The sequence below is a fragment of the Trifolium pratense genome, linkage group LG2, assembly GCF_020283565.1.
Source record: "Trifolium pratense cultivar HEN17-A07 linkage group LG2, ARS_RC_1.1, whole genome shotgun sequence".
In the NCBI taxonomy this organism is placed as follows: domain Eukaryota; kingdom Viridiplantae; phylum Streptophyta; class Magnoliopsida; order Fabales; family Fabaceae; genus Trifolium; species Trifolium pratense.
Window position 1 is genome coordinate 4,177,306 of NC_060060.1, and position 13,258 is coordinate 4,190,563.

Below are 13,258 nucleotides of genomic sequence, written 5' to 3' on the forward strand. Positions count from 1 at the left end.
AATTGAGTAAAATATGTAAATACATAAATCAAACATATCATTCATTAATCAACCTCATAATCAGGGAATATGACATTGTTCAAGTACATGATTAATGATCAAAACATAATAATTCAAAAACATAATCTAAGTTCTTAGAATTCAAACAACATACAATTAGAAGTTGAAACCAAAACAACTTCCAATTATATCTACAAATTCTAAGACTGAAGTACATAAGGCAAACAACAACATAATCAAAAGAGTTTTTAAAACATTTCAAAATATCACAATCTTCCCCTAATTACTACAGAATTCATTCTCCCCCTTTTGTCAACAGCAAAAAAGGCTTGGGAGGTATGAAGGAGTGCTACTGAGGATCTGCAGGAGAGGAAGGATCAGAGTTAGAGTCTTTGCCAAGTTCTGGAAAATCTGGAACTTGTGGAGGAGGATTTGATGGAGGTGGATTGATACGCATTGCTGGGCAAAATTCTTCAATGAGCCAGGTCCTAAAGAGCTGGTGCTCATGGATAGTGTAGTTCATCAGAGTGTTGTTGATCTTGATGGCTTGAAAGAGCTTAGCCATATCTTTCTCAACTTTTGACCTTTTGATGGGTCTTGAGTCAAAAGGAGGTAAGTTAGCAGAGTTTTGGGATGCAGCAGAATCAGTTGATGGATAGCTAGTGCAAAAAGAGTTCATGGAAGCAAAGTTTTGAGGGAAGGATGGCAGAGATGGACCAGCATCAGTATAGATAGGCTGATGGATTTTTGAAAAATCTGAAGGAGTTGAAATAAAATTTTTCAGAAAATCTGTTGTGTCAAAGGAGGTTTGTGGAGAGGTTAATAATGGTGAGAAGATGGATGTATTGACAGGATTATTAATGGTGGAAAAGTTATTATCCAAGACAGAGGTGTGTGGATTTTGAGGGTTGCCTAAATCATTTCTTAGGTTATCAAACTCTAGGGATACAAAAGGGTTGAACTGAGCAGAAGTGGTTTTCTCACTTACAGTTTCTTTGGTTTGATCTGTTGGAGCTGAGACTGGGAGAATGATCTCTGGATGGTCTCCCTGCTGTGTTGTCATGACTTCAGCTAGAAGGTTCAGATTGCTATCCTTTTCAAATTCCTCTCTTTTTCTTTTCTGGCTTGGATCAGGAATGGTGTGGTCTTCAATATCTCCTATGAACTTCATTCTTCCAATATTCTTTAGGGAGAATGTGGTAGATGAATTCTTTCCTTCTTCTCCTTCAAAGCTTACTTTGAACTTGTTAAAGACTCTTGTTAGAAACATTCCATAAGGAAGAGTGACTTTTCTGGATTCATTTTCAATGACAGAAATCATATGCTTGAGCATGACAAAGGGTAGGTTAAGAGGAATTTTGTTGAACATATGATACATTATTAACATATCATTGTCAGTGACTTTATCCTTGCTACCTTTTCTGGGAAAGATGGCATGAAGACACATGTTGTGGAACATTTTGAACACAAGTTTGAGTTTGGAAGAGGATGGATTTTTGAGAGGGGTTCCGGGTTCAAAAATTTCAGACATGAATGTTTCCTTGTTTATTCCTGCCATGGAGAACCAGCTTTCTCCATATAGTTTGTGACCAGATGAGGGTACATCTAGGAGTTCACTTAGAAGTTGTTCAGAGACCTTGAATTTTACTCCTTTGAGTTCAGATGCAATGTAGGTTTGTTCAGAGGAAATGACAGCATTGAAATAAAAAGCTGAGATAAGGTTAGGATAATGAGTTTCTCTAATGTTGAACAAGTTTGTCCATCCAAGAGGGTTGGATTGAATTTCTGTCTCATTTTCATGATCTGGAAGGGATTTAAAAGAGGTGGAGGAGGATGATTTAGTACCTGACTTTTGGAAGAAGCAGGTGGAGGTGAGCGTTTTGGTGATTTGGAGGAGGATGAAGAACTATCCTTCTTGTTCTTATTTCCAGATTTCTTTAATCGAGCCATTTTTTGTGTGGATTGAGAGATGAACAGTGAGAGAGTAGAATCAAGGAGGGTTTGATGAATAGTGGAGAGAGAGAGAGAGATAAGGTTTTTTCGGTGGTTATGATGAAGTGTATTAAGTTTGTATTGATTAAATAAATCAATAAAGAGAGAGTGTATGGAGAATAGAAAAAGATTGATAGATATGTTAGGTGTAGCTTAGTACCATAATGAATAGTGTATAAGTGTACTTAGGGAAGATAAAAGGAGAGAGGTAATAATAATGACACTAAGGAGAGAGAGATTTGCGTGTGAGACATAAGAGAGGTACAAAGGTCTGAAAAAAATGTTAATTTAGAATTAAAAAATTAAGAGATTCTGATGTATTTTAAAAATAACTCATGTTCTACTTTTCGTTCAGGGAAAGAATGTTCTCCTGGCGTTCTCCAAAAGAAAGAGATTTCAACAAAGCTTAGCTAGGATTTTTTATAATTTTTAAATTTTCTTTGATAAAATTAAAACGATCTTCAACTAAAGGTTTTGTAAAAATATCAGCTAATTGAGATTCCGTATCAACAAATATTAATTCAACATCTTTTTTGCAAACATGGTCACGTATGAAATGATGCTTAATTTCAATATGTTTGGATCTAGAATGCTGAATGGGGTTCTTTGATAAATTAATAGCACTAGTATTATCACAAAGAATTTTAATATTTGTGTACCTTAGAGAGAAGTCTTCAAGTTGGTTTTTGATCCATATCACTTGAGAACAACAATTTGCAGCTGATACATATTCTGCTTCAGTTGTTGAGAGTGCTATGGTGTTTTGCTTTCTGCAGCACCAACTTACAAGAGCCTCACCAAGAAATTGACAAGCACCACTTGTGCTTTTTCTTTCAAGTTTGTCACCAGCATAGTCAGCATCACAATAGGCTTTTAGGTCAAAATGTGATCCCTTTTTGTACCATAGACCAACATCTGGTGTTCCCACCAAATATCTAAAAATCCTTTTGACTGCTGTAAGGTGAGATTCCCTTGGAGATGTTTGAAATCTTGCACAAAGACCAACTGAGAATACAATGTCTGGTCTACTTGCAGTTAAATATAGAAGTGATCCAATCATTCCTCTATATTCTTTTTCAGACACAGTTTTACCACTTTCATCTTTGTCTAAATTTGTTGATGGATGCATTGGAGTAGTCATGATCTTTGCTTCATTCATGTTGTACTTCTTGAGAAGATCTTTGATATATTTTTCTTGACTAATAAAGATTCCATCATCTTGTTGCTTGATTTGCAAGCCAAGAAAGAAACTGAGTTCTCCCATCATGCTCATTTCAAATTCACTTTGCATAAGGTTTGAAAAATCCTCGCACATTTTTTCGTTAGTAGCACCAAATATAATATCATCAACATATACTTGCACAATTAATAAATCATTTTCATTTGTTTTTCTAAAAAGTGTTGTATCAATTTTTCCTCTAGAAAAACCATTTTCAATTAAAAATGAGCTTAATCTATCATACCATGCTCTTGGGGCTTGTTTAAGTCCATATAAAGCTTTGGTAAGTTTAAAAACATGATTAGGTTTGTGTTCATCTTTAAAATCAGGAGGTTGATGGACATAAACCTCTTCATTTAAAAATCCATTTAAAAATGCACTTTTCACATCCATTTGAAAAAGTTTAAGACACTTATGAGATGCATATGCAAGTAATATTCTAATTGCTTCTAACCTTGCTACTGGTGCAAAAGTCTCATCATAATCTATACCTTCTTGTTGATTATAACCTTGAGCAACAAGTTTTGCTTTGTTGCGAATTACCTTACCATTTTCATCCATTTTATTTCTGAAGACCCATCTAGTTCCAATGATAGAATGATCTGCAAGAGCTGGTACTAGCTTCCATACTTCATTCTTTTCAAATTGTGAAAGTTCTTCTTTCATAGCAATTTTCCATGATTCATCAATGATAGCTTCATCTATGGATTTTGGCTCAATTTGAGAGATCATAGCTAGATTGTTCTCATTAAGTTGAAATGATCTTCTGGTTCTTACACCTTCTGCAGTATCGCCTATTATTTGTTCTTGAGGATGATTGTTTACAATCTTCCACGTTTTAGGAGGTTCTTGAGGTGGTGATTCCTGTTCTGCAACCTGTTCTTTTGATGAGCTTTGCTCATCTTCATCATCTATTTCTCTTACACATGATATATCATCATATTCATCAAATTTTACATGCATGCTTTCTTCCAAAGATTTTGATGTTAGATTATAAACTCTATATGCTTTAGATGTTAAAGAGTATCCTAAAAAGATTCCTTTATCAGACTTAGAGTCAAATTTTCCTAGATTGTCTTTAATATTTAAGATCTAACAATAACACCCAAAAATGTGAAAATAAGAAACATTTGGTTTTTTATCTTTCCAAAGTTCATAAGGGGTTTTGTTCAAAACTTTTCTAATAGACATTCTATTCAAGATATAGCAAGCAGTGTTGACAGCTTCAGCCCAAAAGTATTTTTCAACATTGGATTCGTCTATCATAGTTCTTGCCATTTCTTGTAAGGTTCTATTTTTTCTTTCAACAACTCCGTTTTGTTGAGGAGTTCTTGGACAAGAAAAGTTGTGAGAAATACCATTTTCATCAAAGAATGATTCAAAGTGGGAGTTTTCAAATTCTCCACCATGATCACTTCTTATGGAGATGATATTTGAACCTCTTTCATTTTGAACCTTTTTACAAAAGATTTTAAAAGATTCAAAAGATTCATCTTTATTTTTTAAAAACAAAACCCATGTGTATCTAGAATAGTCATCAACAATAACAAAACCATAGTTTTTACCACCTAGACTGGTAGTTTTGACAGGTCCAAACAAATCTATGTGAAGTAGCTCAAGAGGTTTTTTAGTTGAAATAAAGTCTTTTGGTTTAAAACTGCTTTTAGCTTGTTTTCCCTTTGTACAACTTTCACATAGTTTATCTTTGTCAAAACTTATCTTTGGTAATCCTCTTACTAGATCAAGTTGAGAAAGTTTTGCAATTGTCCTCATATTTACATGTCATGCCCTTTTATGCCAAATCCATTTATCCTTTTCAAGAGATACAAAACATGATTCAACAGGCAGTTCATCTAGATATATGACATACACATTCTTTTTTCTTAATCCATTAAAAAGTGTTTTTCCAGAAGATATTTGTTTAATTTCACATGTATGAGTTTTAAAAATGACTTCAAGACCACTATCACACAATTGGCTAATACTTATTAAGTTATGTTCTAGACCTTCTACATAATGAACATTTTCTAATTTAGCAGAATTAATTTTACCTATTATACCTTTACCTTTGATGCTAGCTTTTTCATTATTTCCAAAGGTAACGGTTCCTCCTTCCTTTTCTTCAAAGGAAAGGAAGCTGTGTCTGTCTCCAGTCATGTGCCTTGAGCAGCCACTGTCCAAGTACCATGGCTTTTTCTTGACTGCTAGCATACATTCCTGCATTTGAGTTTAGTAAGACTTTTGGTACCCATATGGATTTGGGTCCTTGTTGGTTAGTGTTTTTAAAATGCATTCTCTTATGAGATGGTTTTGTGTATGCATTCCTTTGAGACCAGTTTTGGAGATTATCTGGAGAATGATCTCTCACAGAATTTTTTGATCTTTTCTTAAAACAAAAGTATCTTATATGTCCATGTTTATGACAGAAGGAACAAAACAGTTTTTTTACTTTTTGATCTTTTTTAGGTAAGAAAACTTTATCATAAATTGTTTGATGAGTTTTGAAGCCTATTCCATTTTTATCAATTACTCTTTGTTGAACACCTAGGATGTTTTCAAAGGTTTCAGTTGCTTTTACATATTTGGCTATGTCTTTTTCTAAAAGTGAAATATTCTGTTTTAGTCCTAAGTTTTCTTGTTGAACAATAATTTCTTCTTTACTTAACTTAGATACTTTATCTAGATCATTTTGAACTCTTTTTAAAGTGTCTTCTAAGGTTTTATTTTTAGTTTCATACTCATCTTTTTCTTTGATGACTTTAGTAAGTTCAAATTTATACTCATCTCTTTCTTTAATAATTTCAGTGAGTTCATTTTTAAGTTGATCATACTTTTGAGCAGTAATTTGTGAATCATACAAGAGATTATCAAATAGTTGTTCAGTTTTCATGCATGATGAACAAGGTTCAAGATTTACCTCATCAAAGTTGGTTCTGGTCATTAGGCAGACATTTGCTTCTTCTTCTTCTGGTAATTCTTCTAGATCGTCCCATGTAGCCATCATGGATTTGTTGTAGGGAGGTTTTCTTTGCTTCAGCTTTGGACATTCATTTTTGTAATGTCCAGTTTGATTGCATCCGTAACACTTTACTTGGCTTAAATCAGTTTCATTTCTTCTTGGTGGAAATGAATTTTTGATTTGATTTCTTCTCATCATCAGCCTTTGGATTCTTCTTGAGAGAAAAGCCATTTCTTCCTCATCATCTTGTTGAAGAGGATTCTCTTCATCACATGTTATTTCTCTTTTAAGGTTCTCTTTTACTTGTGATTCTAGAGCAATCATTTTGTTATTTGCTGGTTTCTTTTCTTGAAGTATTGCTTCATGAGCTTTTAAAGATCCAATGAAATCTTCAAGATCCATTTTCTTAAGATCTTTTGCTACAGTTATTGCAGTTACTATGTGTCTCCATTCTTCTGGTAGACATCTTAGTAGCTTTCTTATTCTCTCATGTGTGGTATATTTTTTACCAAGAGAGTTTAGCTCATTTATGATAACTGTAAACCTTCCATACATTTGATCTATAGTTTCACTGTTACTCATTTCAAACAGTTCAAACTTTCGTACTCCTATGTCAATTCTTGTTTCTTTTATGTGGCTGGTTCCTTCATGGTGTGTTTGAAGAGTAGTCCACATTTCTTTGGCCGTCTTGCATTCCATGATCCTGTCATATTCTTCCCTGCACAAAGCACTTTTAATAAATAATTGAGCTTTAGTGTTTAGTAGTACCCTGTCAGATTCCTGAGTTGTCCACTCAAGCTGTGGTTTTGGTGTGAATGAATCTTTGACCAGTGGAGTATAGTCTCCAACTTCTACAACAGTCCACATGTTGATGTCTTGTGATCTAAGAAATAGTTCCATCTTGTCTTTCCAGTAATAGTAGTCATTTCCTTCAAAAAGAGGTGGTCTAGTTGATGATCCTCCTTCTGAGATGAATTTTGCAGGTTTAGACATTACTTCCTTCCTGAATCTTTTCCTCAAGCACTTGTTAGATGCTTAGACTTTAGAGGCAGTGCTCTGATGCCAATTGAAGTAACAAGGTTTGTCACAAGGAAGGGGGGTTTGAATTGTGACCCTTTAAAATTTTCTACTGCAAAATAAAGTTAGACAATAACAGCCTACAAAAGCTTGATGGTTAGATCAACTGGAGAACGTTCTCCTTAAAATGTAAGTGCAAATAATCAAGTGATTAGTGTGTATAGTGTTTGCACAAAATAAAAGAGTAAGGGAGAAGAGAATCACACAAAGAATTTATCCTGGTTCACCCCTTAATAGTATGGGCTACTCCAGTCCCCACTTGCGTGAGATTATCCACTATAATCTAGACCAAGATTACAGAAACTTCCCTTTGATCTAAGCCCAGATCAAAGAACCCTTTATGACCTAAATCCAGATCACAAAGTATCCAGCTATATTCAGCTGATCTACCTTTACAAGGTAACCTCAATCAATTATACCCAATTGACTTGAGAGAATCCTAAAGATTTAACAATGATTCTTTTGGATCTAAGCTTATACACCTAACCGGATGTGAAGCTTACAAATTGATACACTCAAAGTACTCTACAAAATATGATCCTAGATTTCTAGAGAGCTTTAGAGTATGAGTGAAAAGAAGAGCTTGATTGCTTGAGATGGAATGTATTTAGATTGCTTTGTGTGCTTCAAGTTCTTGCTCTTCCCATTAAACCAACGTGCTATTTATAGATGGAGATGCTCCCTTGTTGCTTGGACATCACACATATTCGTTGTGAGTGGAGAAATAGCCGTTGAGAGACAAACAAACCAGCCCATGTGATTCTGTCCTTCAGATGCTTCAGGAGATCGTTCTTCTCATGGTCTCTGACAGTCACTTGTACTTGTTGGTCAGAAATATTCTTTGGCCAACTGTAAATGGGTTGTCTCTGAGTGTATATCCGTTGCAAATGTATTTCCCATGTGTGGAAATAGAATTTGAATGCCTTTAGATAAGATTGCCACCTAAGTGCAGAAACTGGGAGATCATTCTCCAGGACGTTGGAGACCATTCTCTGAGATGGTGTGGATAAGGTCCAACGAAAATATAGCTGTTGCAAGTTGTTGCAAGTTGTCAACCAGCTGTAAACTCTTCATCAAAGGCATAGAGTAGCCACTGTTCACTTGTCCTTCAAAGGACACATGAATAGTGAATTTTATGGAAGAATGTAGCCACCCTTGTCATACTCTTGTACTATGGTTCATATATGATTCTTTATGCAAGCTGTTAGTACTTGTTGTTGAGTTCTCATTGGTCTAGATTATCTTCTTTAATGATGTTCTTGGAGAACATAAAGCCTTGTTGCAAGATGTGAAGTTATTATACCTTAAAGAAGCTTATTCGAGTAAGCTCAAGAACCAAAATCAATTCCTTTCCTTAAATGACTTATTTGAACTGTTATGATCTTTAAATAAGTCCAACTTAAAAGTTCATTCTTGTCTTGCGCAAAGTTGACTTGAATAAGTGCTTATGCTTTTGAACATGTTAGTCTGGAGACCAATCTGAGATCAATCTCTGAGGCAGATTTGTCTAAAACATGTTTGATTCTTTTCTTATGAGTGAAATAAGGTTAATTTAATCCTTTGCATCTGTTCTTAAATTAAATCACTCAAGAGCACTTGTTAGATCACAAAATGATCAGAATCAAATTAAAATTTAATTAAGGGTTGTTATCTTTAAAACATCAAAATAGGATTTTGTCTCAACAAATACTACATGTATATCATTATTATTTTCATATTTTCTTTTGTATTTTTCTCTTTTCCTTCCATTTGCTTCTTGATTATGATGTTACATTTTGTGTACACTTCGATGTTGTTTCTGTGTTTTTTAAGATAACTTTGATCTTTTGGTGGGTCGAAACCTTGATGTCATTGATCTTTCTGATGGTTATGACCGTTAGATAATAGACCTTTAAGTACTGGGCTTCACATGTTAGAAGTCTAGTCCGAGTCAAAAAAGATGTTAGAAGTCTAGTCCATTAGGTATTATTATATATTTTTTTATGTAATCCTTATCAATGGCGGAAGTGGAAAAAAAAATTTGGCGTGGGCCACTAAAAATTTATAGTAATATATATGATTTTTTTTAAAAAAATGTTCCTTATAAAAAGGACTGGAAGGAATAATTTTGCACAATGTACTAAAAAGGACCGGAAGGAGTAATTTTGGGTTTTTGGTTTAATCTTTCTGTTTATGGCATGGTTATGGAATTCTTCCAGCGAAATCAAGAAAACAGATGAAACCGCTCTCATGTCTAGTATGATGTTTTTGTTCGTTGAAGATAATTTGGATCTTCTTATCGTTCTTCGAAACATGGTGTCTACGATCTTTTTTATGCTTTTGACTGGTGTTTCATCGAACCTGGTGCTAGATTATGTATATTCACCAAAAAAAAAACTAGATCTTGTATGTTTTATTAGATAAATATTGTTTGGTCAAAAAATTAGAAAAATACTCTAAATAGCCAAAGCTTACCTACAATTAAAGAAGTTAAAACTAGCCCTACATATAAAATTATCATTTACCTCAAATTACCATCTCTAGAAATCTATTTCACTATTACATTTTGTTTCTGAATGTATCAAAATTACAATATTAGATCTACAAGTGTTTTTTTCATTAATTATTTTGGACTTCAAATATGTTTTTAGATAGTTAATTTGGTCGTCGTATATTTTTTCGTTAGTCAAACATACAGATGAATTTGAAATATTTAATTTGGTTTTCAAATCTATTTTTCGCCAGTCAATTTAGTTCTCAAAAGGCATTAGGAATATATTTGCAATTTCAATATATTTATAGACCAATGATGGTTTTTGAGCACCAGATGCTATGAATATTTTGAAAAGAGTTCAAAGAGTTATGTATAGCAATGTGCTGTCTCCCAGGTCTCTAGACATAGTATTTAAAAGGATTGATTTTGTCATTCAAAAAATGTTAGCAGCACAGCTTGTTACTTATTTACCCTCCATTTAAGTGTAATTATTATACGAATATATATATTAACAAGATGATAGTTTGCCCCGTTTTTTGTTAGAAATTGGATCCGGATTCTCTATTGTAATATAGTTGCACACAGTTATGTATATTGATTTGAGCAACTAAATTGACTGGCTTTTACAATTAGTTTGGCAATCTTTAGTTTGACATTGAAATGCATAATTTTGTTTCCAAACAGATATATTTTAATTTAATTCAAATTTGGCCTTTCTTATTATTCTTCAACATTAATTTAAGGAGAATTTCTTGATGAAAATTGCTATTTTAGCCCCCCTTATTGCTCTTAGACCCCCCATTATGACCAAATTACCCCTATTGCACACTTTCGGAAGTTAGAATCCGAAGTGCTCTTCAACCTTTAGCTATGAATTCTCTTCCCAAAACTCACCACTTTCCTCAACTCTCTTTCACTCACAACCATTCTTCATTGCAAACATCATTCTCTACATTCTCTTTACCTTCTCACCAAACACCAATATCACCCTTATTACTACCCTCCATCAAATCCTCTTTCTCATCCTCACCAAAAAACAACAACAACAACAACAACACTTTTCAAAATTCAACGACAACCCTCCATCAAAGTGTCACGACCCAACTCCAATCGTGACCGGCGCACGAACTAATACTAGTCCGGCAAGCCTAATGACCGAATTTAACAAACAATAAATATATTATTTCCAAATGACTATTTACTTTAGAAAAATTTTACTGAAATTTCGACAAAGTCTCATCTGTATTTTCAATGTTTCCAAATCAGAATAAATCCTGTTTTACATGATACATCATCAACTAGAGTTTTGAGAAATACATGTTTAAATTTATACATTTCAAAACAAGATATTCCTAGACTCAAAATAGCTGCAGATACTCGATCAACTCCAAATATACATATACAAAATAGTTTTTCATCAAGAAGGCCTACCAAAAGAGTGACATTGACAGATCTTTAACTCTGCTAGAAGCTTTCTATTCAGTTGACTTTGAATCTGAAAAACAATATAAGATGAAGGAGTAAGTCACAAGGACTTGGTGAGAGATAACAATCATTACCAACTAGATGGGAAACACACAAAGACACGAGCATTTGATTTTTTTAGAAAGCTTGTAATAATTATTGTATAGTAATAACTACGTAATATAAATAATACTCGATCCAAATCATTATAGAGTTTGAAATTTGAAATAATAAAAATATAGAAATCCAATCAAATAAAAAGAAGTCATAACGAGAAAATCAAGAGACGGCTCCATCTCGTTGATAGCCCTTTCCTCCTAAGAGTGGTCTTTCACTTAGGGGCGGCTCCATCTAACGGATAGCCCTTTTCTCCTCGATTACGAAAATACATCCTCATCTTTAATTATGGAGTCTACAGCTCGTCGATAGCCAATGCGTTACGAGAGAATCGAGAGACGGCTCCATCTCGTTGATAGCCCTTTCCTCCTAAGAGTGGCCTTTCACTTAGGGGCGGCTCCATCTAACGGATAGCCCTTTTCTACTCGATATTATATAACTAGGTGCACCTAGACCGTTACCCTCGTTATCGGTTACTTGATTGAAATCATTATTCTCAAAACATATTTATCAAAATCCACGTTTCACGAGATATTGAAATTTATGTAACAATACCACAATCAAACCTCATTTTCAATTCATTTGCTCAACAAGTCATGGATAAGTCCAAATAGAGTATAGTTAATTTGATGACATGGAAATTATATAACAATGACGAGAAAATGTTCAAAGGGTGTGTTCCCCAATTTTATAAATACTTTAACATAGAAAATAAGTAACATAAAATTGATAATAGTAGTTAAAATAAGTAGTAATGATTATCATCAACTCACAACTATGACGAATCAACTTCGTTCCTAACAATGCCTTCCGGAATGATCACCGAAGCAATTTCCACCGAATCTGAACATCATACAATAATTTCAGCTCTGGGGAAACTTATTTAAGATCACACTACCAATAGATTTGAGAATTAGACAAACCCCCAACTTGTTAGAGTTAGAGTTTGAAAGGGACTCATGAAAATCTAAGGACTATATTACCAGCAAATCCCCTTGTTGTGGGATTTAGCCCAACTTTTGCAGCAAGACTATTTTTTGGAACCTAAGGAAGTAAAAGAGTTAAAGAATGATTTAGAAGAAGCTATAAATACAAAGTTTGATATAAGAAAACATATCATGGATTTACCGTTAGAATAAGAGCCCCATTTCGAACGTTAAGTTGATTTGCAATTAAATCTGGAGCAATATCCACGTTCAAACCAGCTCTAACAACCTTAAATTGATAAATAAAAAATAAAAAGGACTCAAATACAAGGGTATATATCTTGAAAAGTTATAAAATATGCTGCTATAGACAATGTTTGTGTTTATGTAGAAAAGATAAACATGGACAGTGGCGTACGTATGAGCATAAAGACATAAACGTTAAATTGTACAAATATAATATATCTAAAGGATGCATTGCCAAGATAAAGAGTTAATATCTAACTACTTACTTTTCCAAACTGAATCAACTGAGGAACGATTCTAAGTACAGTTGAAGATGGAATAGCAAATCCAACACCAGCTGAAGTTCCTGCAATACCGACAAAAATGGCAATGAAAGTGAGGAATACAAAAGTGATATAAGAAAAACTAGAACTTTTGGCTTATGAAATCACTTCCTCGTGCAAGGAAATTCAAATACAGCAACAATTCGATGAGATGAAATGAAATGAAAAGTAGTTAAAAATTATTCTCGTTATCGGTTACTTGATTGAAATCATTATTCTCAAAACATATTTATCAAAATCGACGTTTCATGAGATATTGAAATTTATGTAACAATACCACAATCAAACCTCATTTTCAATTCATTTGCTCAACAAGTCATGGATAAGTCCAAATAGAGTATAGTTAATTTGATGACATGGAAATTATATAACAACGACGAGAAAATGTTCAAAGGGTGTGTTCCCCAATTTTATAAATACTTTAGCATAGAAAATAAGTAACATAAAATTGATAATAGTAGT

At 33.6% G+C, this 13,258-nt stretch overlaps 1 protein-coding gene and 1 pseudogene across 1 annotated transcript; both read right to left on the bottom strand.

Annotated features, from left to right (window-relative positions):
- Window positions 1-2,398: 2,398 nt before the first annotated feature.
- On the bottom strand, window positions 2,399-7,410 carry LOC123910244 (annotated as a pseudogene).
- A 4,848-nt stretch (window positions 7,411-12,258) lies between these two features.
- On the bottom strand, window positions 12,259-13,089 carry LOC123910247 (protease Do-like 8, chloroplastic). The gene is made up of 4 exons (XM_045961335.1): window positions 13,074-13,089; window positions 12,740-12,891; window positions 12,430-12,516; window positions 12,259-12,345 (listed from the first exon to the last, which is right to left on the bottom strand). Exons 1-4 carry the CDS (start codon window positions 13,087-13,089, stop codon window positions 12,259-12,261), a joined length of 342 nt encoding a protein of 113 aa, XP_045817291.1.
- Window positions 13,090-13,258: the final 169 nt, after the last annotated feature.